The following is a 25,710-nucleotide window of genomic DNA, read 5'->3' on the forward strand; positions in this document are numbered from 1 at the left end:
TTTTAGGTTTACTACAAATGAAACTGGTACCCTGGACTTGCAGAGTAGCCTCAAGAAAGATAACAGAAAGTAAAATGATTCACTTTCAGATGCCCGATCATTTATATAAAGCTCCATAACTGAAATAGCTTCAAAATAGAAGAATGCTTTTTTTTTTACTCCCTTACGGTCAAACCTTGGCATACGGTATGGGGGTTATCCTACAGATTACAATCCTATTCTAACCACCCTGTTTTCGCTTTGTGGGACCACCACGAAATAAAAGTAAGTCCTTGTCGAAATCGAACCTGCGCTGGCAGTTTCGAGTTTAGAAAACGGAAAGCATGTTATACTCTCCCCGGGGTTCGGTTACATCTTTCTTATTTCTAAAACATTCGACATTCCATTTAATCTCGAAAGCTATCCTCTTTTCTAGCGCTATATCAAATCAATGTTTGGTCCCAAAAAAATAGTATGAGCTCTATTTTGTGACGTATTCTGCTCATTATGGTCTCAAGAAGTCACTTGAAAAATTGGGTAATTTTTGAAGATGTTTACTTGCTCGAAATGTTGATCCAGAAAATGAAACTTTTTTGAATATCAGGCGTTTTATGCCAGAATTTGCGCAATTTAATCCTTTAAATTTTACTAATTTATACTATTATATGTAATTTAATTTTATGGCTATAAACCTAATAAAATACAGCGGTAATTTAAAAAAAATCTTCCATATTAGGTCTATGTTCACCAGAGAGTGGTTTTTACTTTTTTACTAGTCTTTTTCAAACAGTTTATCAGCATCCATTGACAGAAATTGTTTTACAACTACTTTTAATTTAAATTGTTATTTAACAACGAGATACAATACAATCTATAGAATATTGACTTATAACAAAGGCAGTTAACATTGTACTTAACTGGTGCATTAACATAACCTTACCATTACCTTACCCGCGAAGTGTAGAGTAAACACTTGTTTAGTAAGTGAATGTTTTCGTTTTAGGAACTTTCTTCGTTCCTTAAATTCATTTACGTGATTTGAGAGTGCTATTTCCATCTTTCTTCAATAATCCCGAAATCGTATGTGTTGAAAGGAACTCTACTACGTTTTACACGTCAAAACTTCTAATGTGGGATTAGTGTTCAGTGCTGGAGAAATTACTTGTTTTAGTGTTGAATATGGTTTTAAAATGTTAAAATGAGTTTGAACCGATTTATGGACGTGGATGATCAAATGGAAGACGGAGAAATAAAACGCTCTCCAGTTTTATTCAAGCCTCCTTCTGTTGAATCTCTCAGGTTAACTATTTCTTGTTGAATTCTAATTTTATATTTAAAATTAATTATTATTTCAATTTAGTTATTTGATTTTGTATATTTATTTAGTTTATCAGAGGAGGATACTGTTGACCCATTGGAAATTAAACCTCCTCAAATACATGTTCACAAAAGGCCTAGGAAAAGTAAACACTCCTCTTCCAAACATGTAGGTAAACCTAGATTTTATTATGTTATATTTTTTTTAGAACTTTGCTTCAAATTTGTTTCTTATTTTGTTCCAAGGGTTCTTCAGAACATAGGAAAAAGCATCATCATTCCAGATCTCACAGAGAAGAAAGACATCATCATCACAGGTTCTATTATATCATTAATACCTTTAACAATTTTCCTATTATTCAATTGATTTTATTAATAGTGGATCTCTTTTAGTATCTAATTTATAATACTACCTAACGCCTTTTCTAATGTAAAAAGTTTAGTATTTACTACCTGGAGTATATCAAGTATCTTAATTCGATTCAGAAAAGTATAATTTTATTACTAAGTATGATTGTTTAAATATCATATGTTACCAAAATTTTGAAATATACATTTTCCAAATGAATTTTTTTGTATATTACTTTACCTTTCATTGTCTTTTGGCAATGCTAGTGTCAGTGTCGATAAAAAAGTTTTAACAAATTTGATGTAATAAAACTTAATATAAAAAAAAAATCAATATGCAAATTAAATTTTCTCGATTTTAACATAAATTAATCCATAGCCTTATTTTCCGTTACTATAAATATGTTTAGTTTCATGCTTTAAAAAATCAATATTATACATATTTTATTTTTTTTATAAAAACTATTGAAAATATAAATTCTGCAAATTCATTATGAATTAATAACATGTACATAGGTACTGTATTGTTCAAGTTATTGCAATGATTCTTACATTGAGAATAATTACCACACCATCTAGAGGATTCATATTTAATTACCTAATTATTTTGTTTGATTCTTAATATCCTCAATATATTTTTATTAATGTGATGATTATTGATTTAGAGAAAGGAGTGCCCTCAAAGATGAAGCTGCACGTGCTAGAGAAGAAGCTCTTAGAAGCAGGAGACATGAAACTAGGAGGGAAGAAAGGAGAATTGAGATGGAACAGCAAAGAATTCTTGAAGAGCAAAAGGTACGTGAAGAAAAGGAAAGATTAAAAAGAGAAGAAGCGTTACGAAGAAATAGGGAAATTGAAAGAGATTTGAGGGATAAACTCGAAAAACGAAGACATTTGGTTGCTAATAAAGAGAAAGATAGCAAAGAAAAAGAAGAAAGAGATCAAAGAAGGCAACGTCTTATGGAAGCTGAAAGGGTTAAGGAAACCTATAAAAAAAATATTGAAGAAAGGAGATTGCGCCGAGAAGCCAAAGAAAGAAGCAGAAGTAGGGAAAGGAAACAACTTGGTAATTATATACAATTTATTATTGTTACTTCCTGTTTTTTGTTTTGTTTTTTTATATAATTGATATAGAAAATTTTCTTTGTTTTTGTTAATACTTGTCCGATTAAGATAAATTATTTTTCTCAGTAATCTGATTACCTACCACATTGTCTCATTTATTTTATGTGAAAAAGCATACATCAAAAACTCAAAAGTTATCCACAATTAATTTATAAATTTATCATAACTTGTTCTACTTAATAAATCCAGGATATCAATAACCAAGAACCTTACTAGAACGACACTAAACATTTTGAAAAAACAATGTGTAAATGGTTAACTTTCGGAGATCTTAGATGAGTGACAATCGAACTTCACATTTTTATTTATATATATTTTCTAAAAACTCCTGCAAAGCATCGTTTTGGTTATAGTTTTAAAACCTCATGATTTTTAATGAAGGGGTATTTATACAACTTGTGCTAAATTCTTTATGTGTTGTTATGCTTAACAGTTAACAGGAATTTTGAATTAATGACCTCGCTGTGCTTATTTTTCATTGATAAATGTGCTTAAGTAAGGTTATCAGTATACTTTAAACAAGTTTTATGAGTTCTTGTGCTTAATTGATTCTATTACACTTAAACAGAAAATTACTTTTAAATAAAAATAAATTCTTTGACATGGCTGTGAAATAATAAATGAAATTATAATAACTTAAGTATACCAAGGAGCTATAAGTAGAAAGAATGAGCTGGGCAGATCATTTAGTGAGAATAGAAGGTATACAGGTTCCAAAGCTCTTGTGGAGAGAATAATGCATTTTGCTCTGTTTTCATATTTCAATAGCAACTTAAATTTTCATATATTTAATTTTCCACCTTAATTAGGAACTATTCGTTTAACTGGCCATTTATAAATTATGTCTACAAAAAATCATTTGAAAAATTTTGATGTCAATATTTTCTGACTGATAGTATTTAGTACTAAAAAATAGGCAATTAATTGATCTATACCTTCGAATCAGGTTGATTTATGAAATTTAGTCTTTCTCTGTTTGAAAATTTTGCTTAGTTGTTCATTATTCCAAAAAAAAATTTCTGATTATTGTTGAAATGTTTGATTTTTTAGCGGAACAAGCTGAAGCTGCTGCGCAAGCCGCGGCTGCTCAAGCTGAGATGGAGCAAGCTGGATTGGTAGTTCTCTCAGATGAATCACAGTCGCCTATCGTTATGGAAACTACAGAGGAAAAAGATACCACTCCAAGAAGTAGAAATGGTGCTCATTCAACTGATAATTCTACTGGTGATAGTGAATCAAGTTCTGATACAGGTTGGAAAATTTTTATTTTTACATTAATATTTCTGCAAAAATATATTTTTAAGTCTTTATTGTAATGTCTATACAATATTTTTCTTTTTTTTATTTAATGTTTCGGGGCTGGCTGTCAATCAGAACCTAGTAAGTATAGTTTATAAAGAAAATAACTTTTCAATATTTAATTGTGGTGTTCTTTAAATGATTTTTTTTTTTTTTAGCATGATTTTACTTTCTTTGAATGTTTTATTATTTGAAAGTTATTTTTTATAACAACTTCCACCACAAAGACTTATTATTACATTATATTTGAGCTAATTTCTTGTTTTATTGAAAGAGAAATCAATGTTAAGAAGAATTAATCTATTATGTAATAGAATCATTCTGACTATTATCAAACTGTACTGTGCATACACCTCAAGTTAGCTTATTGTTAAAACAAGCATGATGAATAGGTCAGTGGCCCCTTGGGAGGCCACAAGAATCTTGGTAAAGGGCCACACTAAGGGTTTGGCAGCACATATTTTATTAGGAATTATTGTTAAAACTGCTTTATTGTTACCTTATATGATGTTCTAGTGTTAGCTGAAAGGGTTTAACTGGTAAATAAAAGTGCCTTAGAATGGGCTTTTTAACAACCTATTTTTTAGCGTGTGAGCCCCTTTGTCCCAAGTCAGAAGAGAGGGTACATAGTCCAATTTACAGCTGCAGACTACGATGAGTTGGGAACCACTGAATAGATTATATAATAAATGATAATAAAATGGTGTAATTTTCTTTTTATTTTAGTTCAAGCTTACAAAAAATAATTTTTAAATACATCTCGCTTTATGCTCGAATATCCATACCAAGGTGAAACATTCCTGTATAACTAAATGTTTCAATTTAATGGAAACCTGTGTATTCCATCAGGCTGAAGGGAATCCTGAGCCTGTGGTATTAATATAACAACCTTTAATGCTAACACTCATCATTTTTTCATTGGTGTAAAATTCATGACTAATTGCCCTGACACTGGGCACATATCTTATGCCATTTTTTTAATATTTATCCATTAAACATCTTGTAACCCATGATAGTGGTTTTACCATTTTTACACCGTCTTGTTGGTATGGTCTTCATTTACCTTATCCTCCACCATTTAACTAGCTTCTAGTGTTATTAATTTTGAATATTCCTTGGTCTGATACTATGGTCAGACTTAAAAGTTTATCCAATACCCCAGCCTGGATATTGAAACTTAACTAATGCCAGAAGTTAGCCTATGCTGTCATAATCTAAATAACCATTACAGCAGGTTTTTTCCTGAAAGTGTGTTGTCCTTTTTTCTTTTTTTTTTTTTTCAATTTACTAACTAATAAATAATCAATTTATTAAAGTACAGCTTTTAAATCTTGCCTATTACTTATAATAGGTTATATTACCACAGCTTACTGTGGTCTGCTTTGTCACCCTACTCAATAGCTCTTTCTCCTTAATAAATGTTATATTTCTGTCAATATTAGATGATGATGAGTCGGAAGATGAAGATGATGAAGAAGAAGAGGAGAATGGCTCCAATACTGAAACAAAGGATGCTACTCCTCCACTTCCTGCTCAAGAAGATGAGGAAATGGAGCTTGAAAAAGACACATTGCTACCTCCTTATTTACCAGCTATCCAGGGCTGTCGCAGTGTTGAAGAATTCCAATGTTTGAACAGGTAAACAATAACCAACTCAGGCAGTAGATAGATTTTGTAGGCAACTTTTTTTTTTTTTAATCCTTTGTAATTTAAATATATTTGTTTCTAAGGGTTTTTTAATTTATTGGGTGTTTGTTTTCAAGGAATAACAAACTCCCTTTAAACTTCTTGCTATTTATTTTCTTAGGAAGGACAAACTTTCAGAAAATCTCTCCATTCTTATTTCTACCTAATCTTATACAAATATTAAAATTGAGCATAAAATAATATCAACAATGATATATTCTATAAAATCATTTTAGAAATAACAATAAATATAAAAAAGTATTAGATAAGTATGTAACATCTTTAGACAACCATCAAATTTCTCCAGTCCTCTGCCCTGTTGATACCTTTCGACCACTTCCTTTCCTTCATTCTGTAAGATGGGTATCCTTTTATGTTCTTTATTTTCCTTTTTTCTTGACAATTTGTTTATTATTATTTTTCATTTTTAAGTGTGTACTGTATTTTTTATATTTCTCTTATATCTACTTTTATTTTCTATTATTTCTCTTTGCATTATAATAATAATAATACTTTATTCTGGGATGAGTCCCTTTAGAATAATACATAATAATCAATAGATGAGGGCTGAGGAGCCTCAGAAATACTTAAACAAAAAATACAAAGAAAATATAAACAGTCATAAATAAAAAAGAGAAAAGAAAACGATGTAAAAATAATTAAGAATGATATAATAGTTTACATACATATTTACAATTATATTAATTTACAATTTTATGGGATCTGAATGGATAAGAAATGATTGAACAGGCGGGATTTAAAGGTAGGGAGGGTATGGAGCGACGGATATTGGAAGGGAAGGAGTTCCATAAGGATGAGGCTCGGATAATGAACGATCTATCGAAATTATATATCTAATACTCTTTTGTCTTTCTTGTTTATTTATACTTTTCACTATATATCATGTTATATTTACTACCTAATACTTTGTTCATTTTTATATAAATTTTCACATATTTTACACCATTTTTAAGCACACCATAGTTTACTTTTATTTTATGACATCTTATTCTCACACTGTTACTTAATTTTAGTTGTATTTTTTTTAGCCCTGATGAAGCCCTGCATTGTGGGGTGAAACCTTGGCTCTTATTAAATGTTTACTATTTGAGTTATTTTGACAGCGCCTGGACCATCTTCCTTTTAGTAATTACATATTACTATTATCGAGATTAGTACACACTGAATGCTTATTGCCGATTGGTTGAACAGTGATTGATAAAAATAGTCAATAAACTGCGACTTTGGCAGTAACAAAACTCACCTGCTGCCTTATCTTAACAAATTGGACATCAAAGTTAGTCAATTTGAGGACTCCAAGTTTCCTCCAGTTGTTAACTAATGGGATGGGTCACCTAACCGCTGCTTTATTATTATAAAAAAAAAAAAAGATAATGATGGTGTATGGAGGAAAATTTTCGAAAACCATCATAAACATTTCATAAATTTTATTATATGTAAAGGACTTGTTTAGCAATTTCTTTTAAATGAGTAAATCTGACTTCGAATAACTATCATTTACCATAATTGCTTTAAAAACTGAAAACCATTATTTTAATTTATTATCTCTATCGTTCTGAAAGTAGAAATTTGAATGTTCCTAAAAATGAAAACTTCCCAGCTCTATTTTCAAAATAACTTGCCAGTTCTCAACAAAACAATTGTTATCATTTATATTCAAAAAATGAAGACGTTCTTTTATTGCACAATCTAAAAGCAAATTATTTCTTGAAAGTTTCTATATTTCACTTTAACGGGTTATATTTTTGATTCAATCTTTACTATTTTCAAAGGACCCATACAGTAAAAATTAGTTTAAAAAGAAATTTTTAATTAATCGATAAAGTTATGATTGTTGTGAAATAAACAGTGCTATTGAAGTGAAATATTTATAACTTATTGTTTGTTACAAAGTTACTGCTTACTACTTTTTAATTACTTACCAGAATGAGAAATATTTTTACAATATAGTTGAATCGCTTGCCAGTGGAGATTGGCCAATCTTTCCAATCTGGATCTGATAATCTCTTGACAAACAACTTTTGATCTTTTATTAACCAACCTGTCAACCCATTCAGGTTCTATACTTTTCTTTCATATAAATAACTAGCAAAGTTCCTGGACAACTAAAATGGACAATGTAACTTTCCTTCACCTATTTACTATACTGATCTTGTTATATATTATATTTTTGATAATGAATAGATTAATCGAAATATTGTCCTTCCTAAAAAAATGAGAACTATGAAGTTTGAAAAGTGTGCTACAGCAGCAAAGGCTTTTGAATGTTTTTTTCTTCTCGTATGAAAGACATCAATGCAAAGGTATTACTGAACTTTGATTTTATTTTTAATGAAGTTCTTTATCAATCGGTGCATAATCATACTATTCAAGGGACTGTTAAAAAAAAATAACTTGACTTTGTGGATTCCGTTTTAACCAGACTGAAGTTAGTTTCTGATGGTTTGGTTCATTTACTTGTAATTTGTTCAAGTTTCAATAAATTAGATATCATTATTATATGATACTCAGGCTTAGCAGATGAAAAAACAAACAGTTTAACTTTAAAGTGATATAGGTGTATAAGAGTTTCATCTATAATAGACAAAGATTACTTCTATGCAACAGTACAAGGACACCATTTGAAATTTATAATTTATTAAACCTGAACTAAACTTTAGTTCTCTATTTTTACTATCATTATTAATTAAAATTATGTTATTTAATTATATATCTTGTAACGTATCCTTTTTATTTTAGATGTTTTTTGAATTATGTCATGTGAAATATCCAATCCATTTACTACAAAATTCTTTTGTATGTTGGCTTTTATTGAAATGAGAAACATGGTGCTAGGCCAAATTTTGTATGATAATTTGTTAGTTATTATTGCTTCCTAGTTTAAATGATAATTGATATTTCTTTGTTTGTTGTTTTAGAACATTAATTTAACATTATTTATATTTAATCAATTGAAAATTGTGAGGTTTTAAAAATTTATTTTGTGAATTTTATTCCTGTTCTTAAATTATTTAATTTATATGAATTATTTATTGCGTGTGTGATTCATTGAATTTTCCATAGGTTTCAAATTTCAATTTTATTAAATCTTAATTTATACATATCTTTATTAAACATTTTGTTTTCCTGTTTTAGAATTGAGGAAGGTACATATGGTGTAGTATATAGAGCCAGAGATAAAAGGACCGAAGAGATTGTTGCATTGAAAAGACTAAAAATGGAGAAGGAAAAAGAAGGCTTTCCAATAACTTCTCTAAGAGAAATAAATACTCTCCTGAAGGTATTTAATTTACTGTCAGATATTGTTTGATTTTTGGAAAAGTTGTCTGCATTGGGCTACTTTCTACAGTTTGCTTTATTTCCACCATAAATGATGATTGTAATAAATTAATATTAATATCTTGAGAATTAAAAAAAAAAAAGTTATCTTTGGAAATGTTTATACTTAGTTATGATTATTAATTTCCCCTACAATGCATGTTGGTTTCTGACATCTTTGAGCTTCCTCATTCTTCTGTTTTTTAATTTTTGAAACAAAAAATGGCTTTTAACATTGACTGCAACCCCCCTGCCCAGTATATCTTTGGAAGACCAATCCACTCTCCTCTTTCCTTGTAGCTTTTCTCTCCATGTGAGCCTTGGAATCTATTTAGCATCCATTCTCTCCAAGTGACTTGCTTAGCTCAGTATTCTTAGTTTAATGACTGAGAATGTTAGCTTCATTAAAAAAATCACAGAACATCCCCTTCTTTCTACTTTTCCTAAATGCTCCATACTTCAAAAATTCTGCATAAATCCTTTCTCTCAGAAATATGAATATTGTTTTCCTAATTTTTTAGCCAAGCTCAGGTCTGTGATGCCCATGATAAGAGTTATATCTCAGAATACATCTAGTAAGAACTTTTATTTTTTCTCTTTTTTCATGATAAATATCATTGGGCCAAGGTTGACATAAATTCAACCAGAGGTTGGCATTTATTGAAGTTTATATAAATGCCTCTTAAAATACATTTTTAATGAGATTTACATATGAGTAGAAGACCAAGGCTCATACAGGACAGAGGAGCCATGGAGGAAGTAAACATATACTTACACTTAATCAATTTTATTTTTATTGAAACATAATTGGCAAATAAATTAAATTTAAATTAATCCCAAAGTTAATGTAAGTTAGCTTATTTTAAAACAACCTATTTTGATTAAAATTAAAGTTGTCATAAATAAGATATAGTTTTATATTTATCATAACAGCACTGGTTTTAGGAAAAGCCTAAATTACTAACTTTTAACAACCTGAAATGGAATAGTTAGAACCTCTCAGTGATAACAAAATTATTAGCAACTTTTCCCCACTATAACAGCCTCTTCTTTTCTGTAATATAATTACAATATTGTTTTTTAATAGATTTTTTGTCTTTTTTACAATAGGCTCAACATCCTAATATTGTTACTGTACGTGAAATAGTTGTTGGTAGCAACATGGATAAAATTTTTATTGTTATGGATTATGTTGAACATGACTTGAAATCACTCATGGAAACAATGAAATCCAAGAAACAGGCCTTTATCCCTGGTAAGTAGATATTGTTGTTTCTTTGTGATATTACTTCAAATAAAGTTGATGCTATTGTTATTTCATTTTTTATTGTCATAGTTTATAACATGCTCTTAATTTTGAAATAATCTACATTCAAGAATGAAGCACAACTGGATTAAAATAATTTATTTATATTTTTAACAGGCTCTCATGTTATGAAATAAATAAGGCGGTGAGTAACGGAATTCTCCTTTTCATTAATTTTAATAGAAACAAATACTCAGGAAATTTATTTCAAAGGGAATGGTATAAATAAGATGTGATGAATTTAACATTTACTTTTTTATCCTATACTCACCATGTAGCACCTCTTGTCTCAATAAATGGAGAATTTCAAATTAATGTTTTGACTTTGTAAATCTAATTTAATTTAATTAAAAAATGAAAAAAAATTTTTTTTTCAAAAAATCATTAACCAAAACCTTCTTGGGTTTTTCAAATAATGTGGGTCAATCTGTTTTAAATATTTTGTTATAAAATTAAACAGTTTAAAAATGTTTCACTATTAAATTCGAATGACGTAAATAGTTTTATTTATAAAAATTGCAGCTTAAAAATTATTACATGTCTAAGGTTCATTTTATTTTACATTAAGGTCTACAAGACCTCTAAAAAATATATAAGTTTTAATTTTAGCATGATTAATCTGATATTGAAATGACAAGCATGATTTCTTAGCCCAAATAAATTTCAATTTTTGATATATTGTTGTAGTTATCAATACACGTATCAATATATTTTTTAGCATAACTTTTAAGTTTCAAGATATTTACAATGTTTGTAATGAAATTACTTACAATATGACAAACCATTAACAATTATGAACCTAAAACTATTCTAAGACAAATTTCATTAAATAGTAGAAAACATCAATGTTTTGAAGATATATGATGGCGACACAGCCAATTCTAAAAAACTAAAACCTAAGATTTATTATTACAATTTTTCATAAACATTTTGGTACAATACTGTGATATATGTTCAGATTCGATGAAGGAAAACTTTAATATATATATATTTTTTTCTTTCCTAATGATTTCTTAAATATTGTTCTTAGATCTCAGACTATTGTTTGTTTTTTGTGATAAAAAATCAGTTTCAATTAAATGATGAAAGGAATATGGTCCGGGTGCGGTCAAAAAAACTCAAATAGTAGAAATATACTATTTTAATGAGCCAACGTTTCGCCCCACGTTGCAGGGCTTCTTCAGGGCTATTTTGACGGCAGTCAAAACAAAAATGCTTACATTTTTAAAAATATTACATTTTTGTTTTGACTGCCGTCAAAATAGCCCTGAAGAAGTCCTGCAACGTGGGGCGAAATGTTGGCTCATTAAAATAGTATATTTCTACTATTTGAGTTTTTTTGACCGCACCCGGACCATATTCCTTTCATCTTTACACACGGTCACTCAATAATCTTCCAGTTTCAATTAAAATTAGTTAATAGTGTACTAGGGCACTATTACAAGTCAAGACAAACTGTCTCTCGATCACAAGTAAGTCTCTTGTCACTCGAATTTGTTCTCCAAACCTCAAATAATCAAGAGTTGGTAAACAAATAAGATTAAAAAACATAAATTATATTTACCTTAATAAGTGTAATTAATATAAAATATTCTGGTACAGTGTGAACATAACAAAACTTTAACTTACCTTACCTTACCTTACATTCTTACTTTGAATGGAAATTAATTTTTGCTCAAGTAGAACTTCTAAAAATTATGTGGTTCCGATCCACAATAGAAATATTTGTTTATTGTAAAGTAATGTAAAAAGAAATACTTTTTTGTAGAATCATATCACTGTAATAAACAGTGCACTTGAAGTTACCATTGAAATACAAAAACATTTATTTCAGTTTATTTATGGATTTTTTGTAACTTTCTATTGTCTTCTACAACTGTATATGTTAGATATTAATTTTTCTTAAATCTTCAACTTTTCAACATAACATTAAACATCTATACTAAAGTATATAAAAAAGTATTTTTCCTTTAGTAATTATCAAATTCTTTCATAGTTTATATTTATCAATTTTTTTTATTACTACTGTCAATAAGAGACTTCATAATTTCAAATAAACAAAATTTAAGTACTTTAGTGGACTTTTTTTGATTCACTATTTGAGTCCTGTCAAACCCTTTCAAAGAGGATAATACATGTTTAATATTAAATATAAGAAGATGGTCAGTCAAAAAAAGAACAAATAGTTATAAACTATTTGTTCTTTTTTTTACCGCAACCCTGACCATCTTCTTATGTCTAAGTTTTATGGTCAACTATATATACATATATGTTTAATATTAAATATCACCTAATTCTGCATTAATATAACGAAATTAAGTTTTTCATATTCGCAATACTTCTCAGTAGATGACCAATCTGAGGACCAAAGCCTATGCATAGTTTACCATACATAAATGCCACTTAATGTCATCAATTTTACACTTTTTTACAATTTCTAAAAATGCTTAAAATTGTCTTAAATGCTCTAATGATTTCGATTAAACTCATTTTATCAATGTACTATTTAATTTTCTTTAATATCAAGTAGGTCTCATCCTCATTGAAATTGCCCAACTGGGTTTAAATGATGAATTTTCAAAATAGCTTTCTGTAAATTACCTTTAATTTTATCTATTTGAAATATTTAATTATCTCTCATTGTCAATGGTAGTAAAAAATGGCTGATAACAAACTAAAGGATAAAATGTTCCATGTCACCCCAGTGGTGACTCAGGCGGAGTTGCCGAACGAAAGAGTCAAGAGTAGTAATACAGATGTACAACACACCATTGAAAAACCAAAGATTTCTGAAAAAAAAAATAATATTAAATGTATAAAATTGTTCAAGATAATGGAAAATGGTTTAAATAAACTGTATTTATAAAAAATCTTTTCATATTTCAATAATTGTTATGACTATAGTAGGTTTTTACTTTCACTTACTTATGTATGAAATGAACACTATAGGGAAGTAATGTGATCACTTAACTTTAGTAGCCTGACGAATAGAAATTAATTTTTACTCAAAGTAGAGGGATGAGTAAAACACAATTACATAGACAGTTAAAAATATTAAATTCATCCCTTAGAATAATTTTTGTTTTATTGTTAAAATATTTATTTCTTTTGTTAGGTGAAGTGAAATGCCTGATGCAGCAGTTGCTTCGAGCTGTAGCCCACCTACATGATAACTGGATTCTTCACAGAGATTTAAAGACTTCAAATCTTCTCCTGTCTCATAAAGGTGTTTTAAAAGTTGGAGATTTTGGTTTAGCAAGAGAGTATGGATCTCCTTTGAAGCATTACACACCGATAGTTGTTACATTGTGGTATCGAGCTCCAGAATTACTTCTTTGTACAAAGGTAACATTTGATTTTTTTTTATAGATTGTTTGTTTTTAAAAGTTTTTAATTTACTATTGACAATGATGTTGAATTTATTAATTATGAATGGTAATTTAAATAATTCAGTATTTTATCAAGTTCTATAAATGACTAATTGGTTGTTGTTATTAACAGGAGTATTCCACAGCAATTGATATGTGGTCAGTCGGTTGTATTTTTGCAGAGCTCATGACAATGGAGCCTTTATTTACGGGAAAGTCAGAACAAGATCAATTAAACAGGATATTTAAGACGTTAGGAACACCTAATGAAAGGATTTGGCCTGGTTATTCCAAATTGCCTGCCGTTCAAAGAATGACCTTTACTGAGTTTCCAGTATCTGTTTTGAGAAGTCGATTCTCTGTTCCTCCAACAGAATGTGGTTTCAATTTGTTAAATGGGTAAGTTAATCATTTCTTTTTTCTTATAGTAGTTACACTTGTACAGCTGAACTGATTACCAGTAAGTCACTCCTTCAGGTGAATTGATTCTTTTTCCTTTTTAATATAAAAAACTTTTTATTGTAAAAAACAATCAAAATTCCCAAACATTAGGTTTTTTAGACAAAAGGATTTCTTTTCTTTTCTTTTTTTATTAAGTTTTTAAAAATCAACTGCTCCGGAAATTAGTGTCTGCCAATGACTGACTGAATGAATAAATGAAAATGAATGAATAAATAAAAATAAAGCACTATAGATATTCGACAATCGGTTTCAATCCTCACCAATGTTCTCCCTCAAATTTATCAAAATTAAAATAAAAACCCTAAATGGTTAAAGTTAAAATAAAATTCATCATCTTTGTTAAAAATAAAAAACACCGCTCTTCTTTGAACTGTTTATATAAAACTAAATATTATTTATTTTATGAAATATACTTACAATAAAATTCAAAGAACTTAGTGGCGAGTAGTAGTCCTTAATAAAACCAAACATCCTCACTAAAGCATTAATACCTAAAATAATGAAATAGTAATTTTTTTTATAGATTGCTTCATTAAACAAATTAATATTCATTTTTTTTTTATAAGAAACTCCAACTGATTTTACTAATATTGTATGACTGTGTTTTTCAAGAATTATTATTGCTTATGACTTCATGATGTTTGCATATTTAGTGATTAATTATTTATTATTATCATAAATAACATTCAACTTGTACTCATATCTTGTTTTAAAAACTACAAATACTGAATTGGCAATTTTGTTTCCTTGTTAATAAAATGAACTCCCTATGTTCTATCTTTTACAGATTTCTGACTTATAATCCAGCCACAAGATTGGCTGCAGAAGCTGCATTAGGACACGAGTACTTCAAAGAAGTTCCCTTACCAATAGACCCTGCAATGTTTCCTACCTGGCCAGCAAAATCTGAAGGGCACAAAATTAAGAAAGTTTGTAGTCCCAAACCGCCATCTGGGGGAAGAGATTATAAACAGTTGGTATGTTCTGTTTGATTACAATATTATTATGTTTTATTTATCTATTTTCATCACCAAGCAGCATTGAAAATTATGATTCAATGAAATGGAGTTTATTTTATTTAGTTTTTTATACTCATTCCCAAAATACATACCTCCATTCTCCACAATAACAAGAAAAGGAAACAGATCTTTATGTACAGTGATCAGCTATCACACATAATTTCCTCGCCCATTCACAAAGGTAGTTCTGTTCATCAATTGAGTTAACTTTTTCTCCCTCACAGAATAAAACCATGGCTCCCTCAGCAGTTTGTTGTGCACACCTTTGGATTATAGATGGAGTTAATTTTTTTCATATTGTCATTGAATTATACTATCATGAAATAGGTACTAGGTAATGCCACTCAAATAAGGTTTGACTAGGAAGCATATGGTATGCTATCTCTTGTGGTCTAACCGGTACCTTTATCTCACCAATGCAGTAATTAACAAATCACTTCTTAAATTTAATAATATAATCAATTACATGATATATACCATAATATGTATCGGATATTATACAGCTTATTAGCTTGTGGGGTAATCTGCTCAATTTCAACTTCCTCATCAATCTTTTGGTTAGAAGTTCCCAGGCATTGGGAGGAAACATCATTGAAAGAGTAATAAAACTAAAAATATTTGTTGGGCTCCATCTAATTTTTACATCCCTGTTTGAAATTCTGAACCCAGAAGAGAGTCATGCACTTAAATAATCCTTGCACATCCTCGTTTTATGATTGATTGTTGCTGGGTACTCGTACCAGAATGCTCACATGGATTCGCCCATCCTAGCTGTCAGGTATTCCTACTGAAGTACGAGTCAGATTCAGGCCTTTTTATTTAACCTAACTTCTTAGGTTATTTTCTTTCTACTTGGACCTATAACTTATGTCCAAGTTAATATGCATTATCAGTCATGCTCTCGAAGGTGGCTTGTATTTTATGTAAGAAGTAGATTTAGAAAAGCAACCTAATTTCTTTCAATAAACATAACTTTAAACTTATTGCTATATATTCATCGCCATTATGAAAGATAAAATCATAATCATTTAGATTATTTGTAGCAACAATGCAGAACAACACTTTATAATAAAAATACATTTTTGAATTCATATAGTTTAAAATTTGTTAAAAAATTATCTATAATTTCCCCCTTTTATTTTTTGTTATAGGAAGACACAGATGAAGGGTTTCACATGGGAGTTGGTGACAGGAATCAAGCTACTTCCGGTCCTGGCTTCAGCCTCAAATTTTAAAAAACCTTATTTTACCATTCTTTGTATATATTTACTTAGTTCTGTAAACATATTACTATTATATATAAATTTTTGTATAATTAAATTTTTTTCCATAAATTACTGTTATCAATTAAATGAATTTAAAATTTTATTACCTTAACATTTGTGTATATCAAACTCTAACAAGAACATTATAGCAAGTTGGGTCACTATTCTTTGCACCATCTAAAAAACAAACTAGTAATATCCATTTGGATACATTATGAAAACGATTAAAATTAAATTACCCAGTGACAATCATTATTTAATGATCAACAGTGATAATAATAATAAACAAACTATGAACAATCATTATTTAATAGTGATTGTCACTGAGTAATTTTGGTTGTAGAATATGCCCTTTACAAGAGTTCCACAAACAGTATTACTTTTATATGATTTTTAAATTATATAATATATTAATGAAAGGAATATGGTCCGGGTGCGGTCAAAAAAACTCAAATAGTAGAATTATACTATTTTATTTGGCTCAATAAAATAGTATAATTCTACTATTTGAGTTTTTTTGACCGCACCCGGACCATATTCCTTTCATCTTTACACACGGTCAATCAATAATCTTCCAGTATATAATATATTATAAATTTTTTTAAGTACTTATCTCAAACAGTGAATTTCTTATTTGTGTTACTGTCCTTTCCAGTTGTGGTGTGCATTATAGGGATGAGTAGGGTAGCTGTGTAGGCAAGGTACTTAGGAAGTCTAACTCTTAAATCCAGGATCAAGGATGGCTATGAAAGGTTTTTTTATCATTTAGCTGTACAATTCTGGTGTTCCAAGACCAAGATCTTACTGAGACAGTTTTTATTAAAATGGGTACCATATCTGGTTATATCTAGAGTTCACTTCCTTGCCATATTTCACACTAAGAGTTACATAGTAGTTTTTTGTTTACTTGCCATATTTCGCAAGGTGTACGGATTTCATTTTGTATGCTTTAGTATTACAAGTAAAAACTGCAAAAGTACACAAACTATGGAATATAGTATCACATAGTGAGCTGTAACTTAAAATTACTGAATTTAAATAGTTTTTTAATTATTGCTATTAAAAAGAAAACATGACGTTTAAAAACTACAAAATATCAATTTTCTTCTCTCCTGTAGAGAATTATACCATATCTATATGAGCTTTTTGGTTGTTTTGGGAGTCATCTTTATCCTCCTTAAACATTGCTTAACACCAACAGATCACTATTTTTCTATACACCAGATATGATCTCATTTATGACATTGAATATTTCTGGACCCATGATTTTGAGAGCTTTGGCAATACTGATCTGATGATGACTGATCAGTAATAATGATTTTGGACATAAACATTTTGGATAATTGTTAAATATGTAAATAAATAAAGTTTTAGTTTTTATTTTGTTTTTTAAATATCATTGCCCAATTAATAGCGTGTAAATCTCCACCTTCCAATTTTAAGTTAACCTATATCAACATTTGATAAATTCTTCAAATATGTTAAAAATTTATAGTAGTGAATAATTTATAATCATTAGAGTTTCATGTATGCCTGATGAGGTAAAAAATATTACTGGTTCAAGGTTTGCTTTGAGGTTTGAAAAAAAAAAACCTGGAAAAGTAAGGGAATCTCTTATACAGTATCCAGATTTGCAAAGGCAATTGGCCTGTTTTGAGCAGAGGAGGGACGGTGTACAATAGGCCCTCTGAGGACGCGGTGCTTCTTGGCCGGCTTAAAAAAAAAAAGGGAATCTCTTTAAGCTATTTTGCTAAACTCCCTGGAACATAATAACTATGTAGATGAAATCATGATATAAAATTGTTATTCAATATTAGAATTTGAGGTGAATCAGCTTTTTTTTTTCCCCTGTGAGTTTATCGTCATTACTATATTTTCAAAAATAAATTATTGAATCATAAGGTTCTAAATTATCTAATAACAAATTTCTCCAACAAATAAAAAACAAAATTTTATTAATTGTATTCTATAAATTAATTAACAAAATATTTAAAGGAAGTTATAATGGTATTCTTACAACTTTTTTTCATGTTCCTATATACAATTTACTTGCATATTGTAAATTTATTTTTTAATACAATATAACAACTCAGTACTTCACATACTTTGGACCTGAAATTTTAAACAGAAGATTGGATTCACGATTGGGATTAAAACCATCTGAATACTTGAATTGAGGAGACTGAAAAAAAAAAAAAAAAAAGAATTAGATAATAAAATTTTATATAAAACAGAATGTAAGTGAAATTGTGGATGAGCATTAGCTAATAAGAAAAAAAAATGAAATAGTAAAATATCTTTCAGTAAATCTAATTTTTATTTTCTTAGCTGGTATTAAAATTAAAACTCATTTTCCAGCCTCTGCAGGTTGAATCCATGCACAAAACCTAACACAACATGCTCGGCTGCCAAGACCTCAAAATAAGTTTTGTTCAACCAGTACTCCAAATGTTTATATCCACAAAAAAGTTTCTATAAAAAGCATCAACTAGTTGGTACTGAATCTGCTTTAAGAATTCCAAAAAAAATGAAATATATACATTCTTTAAGCGAGGAAATCATTAAAAACTATTAAGTAACCATTCAGCAGAATCGAAATTGGCTAACAACTGTATCCTTTATTGATTTATAGGATGATAAAAAGTTCAATAACATGCTTGTGCATAAACCATACCATTAATTGCAGCTATCAATTCCTCCATAGGAAATTAGAATATTTATTCCCTCAGCTTGAAATCGGTTATCGTATTCAAACTTTAAAAATACTTCCTAAACATTTTATTTTTTTTTTTAATCAGCTAACTTACACTATTAATAATATTATTGTATTCAGCGATATCTTCGCCAGGGGCTACTAGCTCTGGTGCATCAAGAAATGGAACATGCATCATATGCATCAGTGAAGACTTTTTGTCTGCATACCTAAAATAAAAAATACTTTAAATAATACCTTAAATTAATAATTAAATAATTTTAGTTAGGTTGGCAAACATCTATTGGATATAAATTACCTGTACTTTACAATCTATAAGAGAGATGAGTAGTTCTTGAAATTAAGATATATCTAGAAAAATTACTTTTTCACATGAATAGCGAAATTATGGGCTGAAATATGATAATATTTAAACTTTACCATGCCCACACTATGAAGGTAATTCTGTATTGATCATGTTGGCCTTTTTAATATAGAAGGCGGTGGTGACACTCGAGTAGTAGGTGGATGCATGTGTGTCCTCTCTCGTGGTAATGTGTAGAATGCTCAATAAAACAGGCTTGCACTTACAAGTGTTATTTCTTTGCCTAAGAAACGTATGTTATTCTCATATTTTATGGGCTCAGAGAAGGGTGAGATAATTATTTCTCATGATTTAAAGTATGATGAGACACAGATTAATTATTTGAATAATAATAAGTTAACCTCAAGTCAATAATTATTCATATAAAATCAACCAATCCTCTTCAGTTGCACTAAATGGCCAGACGCCTGCTGAAATGGAATTGTATAGAAGAAACGATTTGTCAAAGCTACGAGTTTTTGGATGTAAAGTCTAGTACTTTCAATTGCCAAAGGGAAGCAAACTTGAACCTAGAGGTCAGGACGGACCAATGGTTGGTTATTCTGGTGCTGGATATCGGATTTTGGACCCAGAGAAGGGTGAGATAATTATTTCTCGTGATGTGAAGTTTGATGAGACACAAATTAATTATTTGGATTATAATTGTTGGACCTGCATATATCTCATCTAATGAAGAAGAGAACAAAGAAGAAAATGAAATAAAGACACAGAGAAGAAAGCATTCTCAGACAGTGAAGAAGAGTTCTACAGATTTGAGGAAGAAAGCGATAAAAAGAAAATAGATTTTGTTTCTAAGAATTTAATTACTATTGATTATGTAAATACATCTTCAAACATAGCAAACATTTTTACTAATAGCAATAAGTTCTCATTTTTATTTAGATCTAAGCTTTGTTTAAACAAATTTCTTTTTGGTGTTTTTATTATTATTGTTCTTGTTTGATTTTAATTAATATTTCTGCAATTTCAAGTGATTTCTTGTTTTGACATTTTATAATTATGTATGGACTTGAAATTGAGAGGGAGTATGAGAGTAATTCTGTATTGATCATGTTGGTCATTGTAATAGACAAGGCCGTGGTGAAACTGTCGAGTTGTAGGCAGTTACATGTGTGTCTCTTTTGTGGCAATGTGTATGGTGCTCAATAAAACAGGCTTCCACTAACAAGTGATATTTCTTTGCCTAAGAAACAAATATTATTCTCCATTAATATCCATATACACTAATCTCCACCTTTGAGTCAAATAAGATATACCATTTTCGATATACATATATATCATGTGTGTAGGTCATTTCTGACATACAAGGGGAGGGAGGAGGGTAACCAATCTAGGTAACCTAGAGGTAATTAATCTATTTAAACCAGGGTGAGTAGATCAGGTTATCATTCATGGGATCATCACAAAAAATGTCAAAGTGAACCAGGCCCGGTGTTTATAATTTTTTATAACATGAGTGAATATAGATTTAAAAATATAAAAGTATCAATAAAAATACATTCATACATGTATAAGCAAAAGTAAGGAATGGTATTATAAGAATTTAAAGGAGTCTAAAGTCTCCAAAAAATTATTATAATTATAAAGGGTTTGATACCAATACCACTGATTGTTGTTTCTCCCTCAATGAAAGAGGTCATTTTTCGCATTAATTAAAAACACAAAAAATCTCTACCAAAAAAATTTAATTTTGTTAAAAAGGCTTCAATTTTTTTCTTTTTTAAAATACAAAAACCGTTTTTAACACAAATCTATAGATTGAAAATCATAACTTGATATTAAGCCAACTCCTTTAGAGAAGCCATTCCAATTGAAAGCCAGTATCTTTTATCAGGCACTAAATGAAGTTTCAATACTTAATTCAAAATCTGCATCTATGATCTATTATTTTGTTTTATCTATACTTTCTTACTTGACGGAAAGACAAGTTTTATACAAAATAACTTATCATGTTAGCAACTGATTGGATATTATGCAGGAAACCTTTACAAAATGTTAAAAGAGAAGCAGGTCTTTTACAGTTAGAACCATTATTGCATTGCAACAAACTTCATTGATTAGGTGTTCTTTTATTTTATTATTACTAATCTTTCACAAAATCAATTAGTAAGTGGTTTCATCGTCATGTAATATAAACCATATTTTTGAGGATAGAAATATTTTAAAGAAATATCAAGTATACTATATAAACTACCTGTTTCTAATTTCAGCCCAGTCCTGTTCTTTGTTACCAATAAACCAATCTTGAAATTTTTCATCATACATGGTATAACTGAAAAAATAAAATAAAAAAAGATTATTTAAAATATAATATGATTATTATATTAATGCATCCATTTAAATTAACACATAATATGGTGGTTACACACACATGCGCACACAAGTAGAATCTGACTATAACAGATAAGTATTATTTATTCTATTACTGTAGTCATGATGTCTTAGTTGAGTAAAAATTTGGCAGTCGAGCACGATTCTGACCACTCCACTTCCTTGGACAACTGTTGGTCAAGCAACAGTACTTCCTTACAAAGTACTGCACCCCTCACCTCACCCTTTATAGCTTGTAGTGGTACAGATTTATTTATTTTATTAAGTACTGTTGCTTGACCAACAGTTGTCCAAGGAAGCGAAGTGGTCAGAATCACGCTTGAACGCCAGATTTTTACCCAATTAAGGGTATCCACTTTATGAGGCTGGGTGGACCCTGGAGTGCTCTTGAAACCTAAGGGCTGACTCAACAGCAAACAGATAATAATTATCTGCGACAATCAAATTCAAACCCAGGTCCTTGGAATTAGTGATCCATTGACTTACCAATGAGCTACCCACTCCACTACATTTATGTGTATATATAAAGTTACAGTCAGCTGTACAACTCATACCAGCTGATCGACTAGATCATGCATCCCAGGGACCACTCGAACGTGGTCATTATGAATTTACAACGATGCCATTTGGTCTTAAGAACGCACCCGTGACTTTCCAGAGGCTGATGGATGAGTTCCACTCCGTGTATTTTTGGATTATGTGGGTGTCACATGAACTATCAGGATACGGCGGCAGGAGAGAGAGATTAACTATTGCCGTTCAGTATGGCACGATGGAGGGTGTGGGCTAAAGTTAAGGATAGGGTAGAGAGGGAGAAGCAAAAATGAGTAGCAAGGCAAAACCTCGGTGACCACGAATTAGATGGCCAAATTAAAATTGGGACTGTGGTATACCGGAAAGTTGGGACGAACAATAGAAAAGAGCTGCAGAGATACGAGGACCCTTACAGGATAATCACAATCAGAGAACAAAAGTGTCCAAAAAAACCCTAGAGAGTTTAAAGGAACCAAGTAAACTAAGGAAGGTCCATTTGGAACAGTTGAAACTACCTACAGCAGCAAAACCTTGACGGCCTGGAATGCCCACAACCCCCTTCTAATAGAAGAAATTTTTTATTGTAGAAAATTGTTAGTTGTCTTTTTGATTGTTGTACAGAGAGTGTTGTTTATTTATTTATATTTTTTTTTTACTTAGTGATTTTTTTTTTTTTTTTTTTTTTTTTTTTTTTTTTAGTTTTTCTCTTCTTAGGTTTAAATGTATATATTCTTACTTTCTTTTCTTGTATTTAATTTGTAGCTTTTTATTTGTATAGATTTATGTAATATTAATACATAATATGTAATAAGTTTACGAGGAATGTTTGAAACTGGTGGGGAGAAGTTACAGTCAGCTATACAACTCATATCAGCTGACTCAAATGCATATATAGATGAGCTGGTCTCAATAAAAGTGAGTTAGACGCCAGCCGGAATAGCCCCTCCCTATTCCTAGTACGCTTACAGTAGACTCAAGCCATCATTGATGACACTGCCTTCAGTGGACCCGGCAACTTATCTTATAATGCCACTCTGGTGGTCATCAAAAGATCGATATTTGCCTACATATATATATATCCCCATTTTTTATTGTATATATTTAATTTCTTTATGTTTATTTTTTCCAGGAGGTCAGAAAAAAAATAAAAATAAAAGTCAGTGTTTGAGCAGCAACCGAGTTGATCATTTCTATCTCCCTTTTCTCTTTTTTTTAAGTCTTTGTTTTACCAAACGTTTAACTTTTATTATATATATATATATAATCAAAACAGTGAAACTAGAAATCAGTTGCTGGTAAACTCCTTACCAACCATATTTGAAACCTACTGGAACAATGATGGCATGAGAAATTCAGGCAATGTATAGAAAATTCTAGAGGCTACTGAGGAGATGCACCAGAAAGAGAAGCTCGATAATACTCCATGGCAGTGTCAAACTTATGATGGCAGAAGAGAAGGCCACAAAGTTTGTGGATCACTACAGTGAAATGATAATCAAAAGGTCAGGTCTTCTGTCTGACCTACCAACAGAAGACATCAGAAACAATTATGTGTTTATATTCCCGAAACAGTTCAAGGCTATTCTTCGTCATTCGAGGGGGAATAAGACCCCATGTCATGACAGGATACAAACAATACTTTTGAAACAGCTGCCCAGGAGAGGTATAGCTCATTTGACAAACCTCTACAACTCATACTTTGAGATCCTTCCCTGAGGCATGGAAATGAGCAATCCTCTTCCCACTTCTGAAACCCATGAAGACCAGACCCCAACCTGCTGATTACAGACCAATAAGCTTGCTTCCGCACATGGGCAAAGTTTTTGAAAAAATTATTCTTAATTATCTCATAACCTATTGCTTAAGAGCTAATCCCACTGGAGCAGACTTGGCTTCTCTTCTTGGTCTCAGCCAGGATCACCATCAGGTAAAAGTACAGACAAAAGTAAGAAAGAAGACATTGAAGAACGAGGCAATGGTGATGATCTCAATAGACTGCAGAGAAGCATTTGATTCAGTGTCCCATGGTTTGCTATGTAAAACACTGCAAGACCATGTATTCCCAGAACAGCTATACACTCTATTGATATCATTCCTGCAGCACCACTCATTAAAGGTTTGAGTCAGTGTAGTGGTATCCGGAGAGTTCCCACTCACCTGTGAAGTATCCTAGTCTGAGCTATCATCAATACTTTTCTCAGTATATGTTGCTGAAACTGTTGGAGCCAAGACTACTGTAGCAGCTTATACCGATGATATAGCCATCTACAGTTGTTCAATGAATGCAGAGACAGCTCTACGCTAAGCGGAGAAGGCTTGTATGGAAATAACAAAGAAACTGGAAGAGCTGAATATTACAGTTAATCCCACGAAGACAAACTATAATATTTTCTCTTTCCAGAAGAACAAACATCCTCTCCCTAAAGTCTATAGAGTAGCAGGGAATGAGAATAGATTAGCAGGCAGCATAGTATATCTGGGTGTCACCCTTGACAGACACCTGATGCTAGCTTGCTACTGCAATAAGAAGATCAAGCTGGTTAGGACCAAGTATTATAGACTGAATCACCTGTTAACTTCTCCTGATCTTTCTGTCTGCCTCAAATAACCGATTTACAAGAATGCACTCAGACCAGCCCTACTCTATGGAGCACCTATGCTGACCAATATAACACCTTCAACAGCCAAGAAGCTCCAACAGTTTCAGAGTGGTATACTCAGACGTATCATCTAAATATGGACCTCATTTTCCATTCCTGATGTCAGCAATATATATCCTGTCATGCAATGTGTGTACATAATATGATGCAAATTTTAAATTGAAATGTAAAACATAACAATAAATAAATATATGTATACACATACCCTTCAAAGTCAATCCTTTCAATATCTTCAACAACAACCTCAACATCCCCTCCTTCAGACCAATCATACATCAGTAGTTCAGCATATGAACTAAAGTATTAAAAAATTAAAACATATGGCATCATGATAACTTTTTATAATTAATTAGCCTAAATACTAATAAAATTTAATATAAACACAGAGGTTCAAATTTTACAAAAAATAAACTAATTATACATTATATATGTATGTATAGTTGACCGTAAAAATTGATATATAGGGAGATGGTCAGGGTTGCGGTCACAAGTGAAACGAAAATAGTTTACAACTATTTTATTTTCCAACGTTTCGCCCCACTTTGTAGGGCTTCATCAGGGCTAAAAAGATACAAAATGAAACTAAGTTAAGATA

The 25,710-nt window shown here is 30.3% G+C and overlaps 2 protein-coding genes across 2 annotated transcripts in view; one reads left to right on the plus strand and one right to left on the minus strand.

Annotated features, from left to right (window-relative positions):
• Positions 1–1,031: 1,031 nt before the first annotated feature.
• Pitslre (cyclin dependent kinase 11B pitslre) lies at positions 1,032–16,625 on the plus strand. The gene is made up of 12 exons (XM_014425326.3): positions 1,032–1,278; positions 1,366–1,465; positions 1,543–1,613; positions 2,310–2,710; positions 3,820–4,020; positions 5,511–5,706; positions 8,911–9,055; positions 10,204–10,348; positions 13,515–13,744; positions 13,901–14,166; positions 15,017–15,206; positions 16,400–16,625. Exons 1-12 carry the CDS (start codon positions 1,178–1,180, stop codon positions 16,481–16,483), a joined length of 2,130 nt encoding a protein of 709 aa, XP_014280812.1. The 5' UTR covers positions 1,032–1,177; the 3' UTR covers positions 16,484–16,625.
• A 1,826-nt stretch (positions 16,626–18,451) lies between these two features.
• Positions 18,452–25,710, minus strand: part of ND-42 (NADH dehydrogenase (ubiquinone) subunit ND-42) — a 24,113-nt gene continuing 16,854 nt past the window's right edge. The window contains exons 5-8 of the mRNA XM_014425318.3: positions 25,321–25,410; positions 21,785–21,862; positions 19,321–19,435; positions 18,452–18,695 (exon numbers count right to left, since the gene is read on the minus strand). Coding sequence (XP_014280804.1) covers positions 18,603–18,695; positions 19,321–19,435; positions 21,785–21,862; positions 25,321–25,410 — 376 coding nt within the window. The 3' untranslated portion in view covers positions 18,452–18,602. The remainder of the gene's footprint in view (positions 18,696–19,320; positions 19,436–21,784; positions 21,863–25,320; positions 25,411–25,710) is intronic.

This window comes from Halyomorpha halys, unplaced genomic scaffold (genome assembly GCF_000696795.3).
Source record: "Halyomorpha halys isolate HHAL.00 unplaced genomic scaffold, Hhal_1.1 Scaffold505.1, whole genome shotgun sequence".
NCBI lineage: Eukaryota > Metazoa > Arthropoda > Insecta > Hemiptera > Pentatomidae > Halyomorpha > Halyomorpha halys.

What these genes read in the sequence shown, in the direction of transcription:
- Pitslre (XM_014425326.3), top strand. Translation starts at nt 1,178, where the DNA reads ATGAGTTTGAACCGATTTATGGACGTGGATGATCAAATGGAAGACGGA. An exon ending in CCTTCTGTTGAATCTCTCAG is followed by an intron (nt 1,279 to 1,365) that starts GTTAACTATTTC and finishes ATATTTATTTAG; the next exon opens with TTTATCAGAGGAGGATACTG. An exon ending in GGTTTCAATTTGTTAAATGG is followed by an intron (nt 14,167 to 15,016) that starts GTAAGTTAATCA and finishes TATCTTTTACAG; the next exon opens with ATTTCTGACTTATAATCCAG.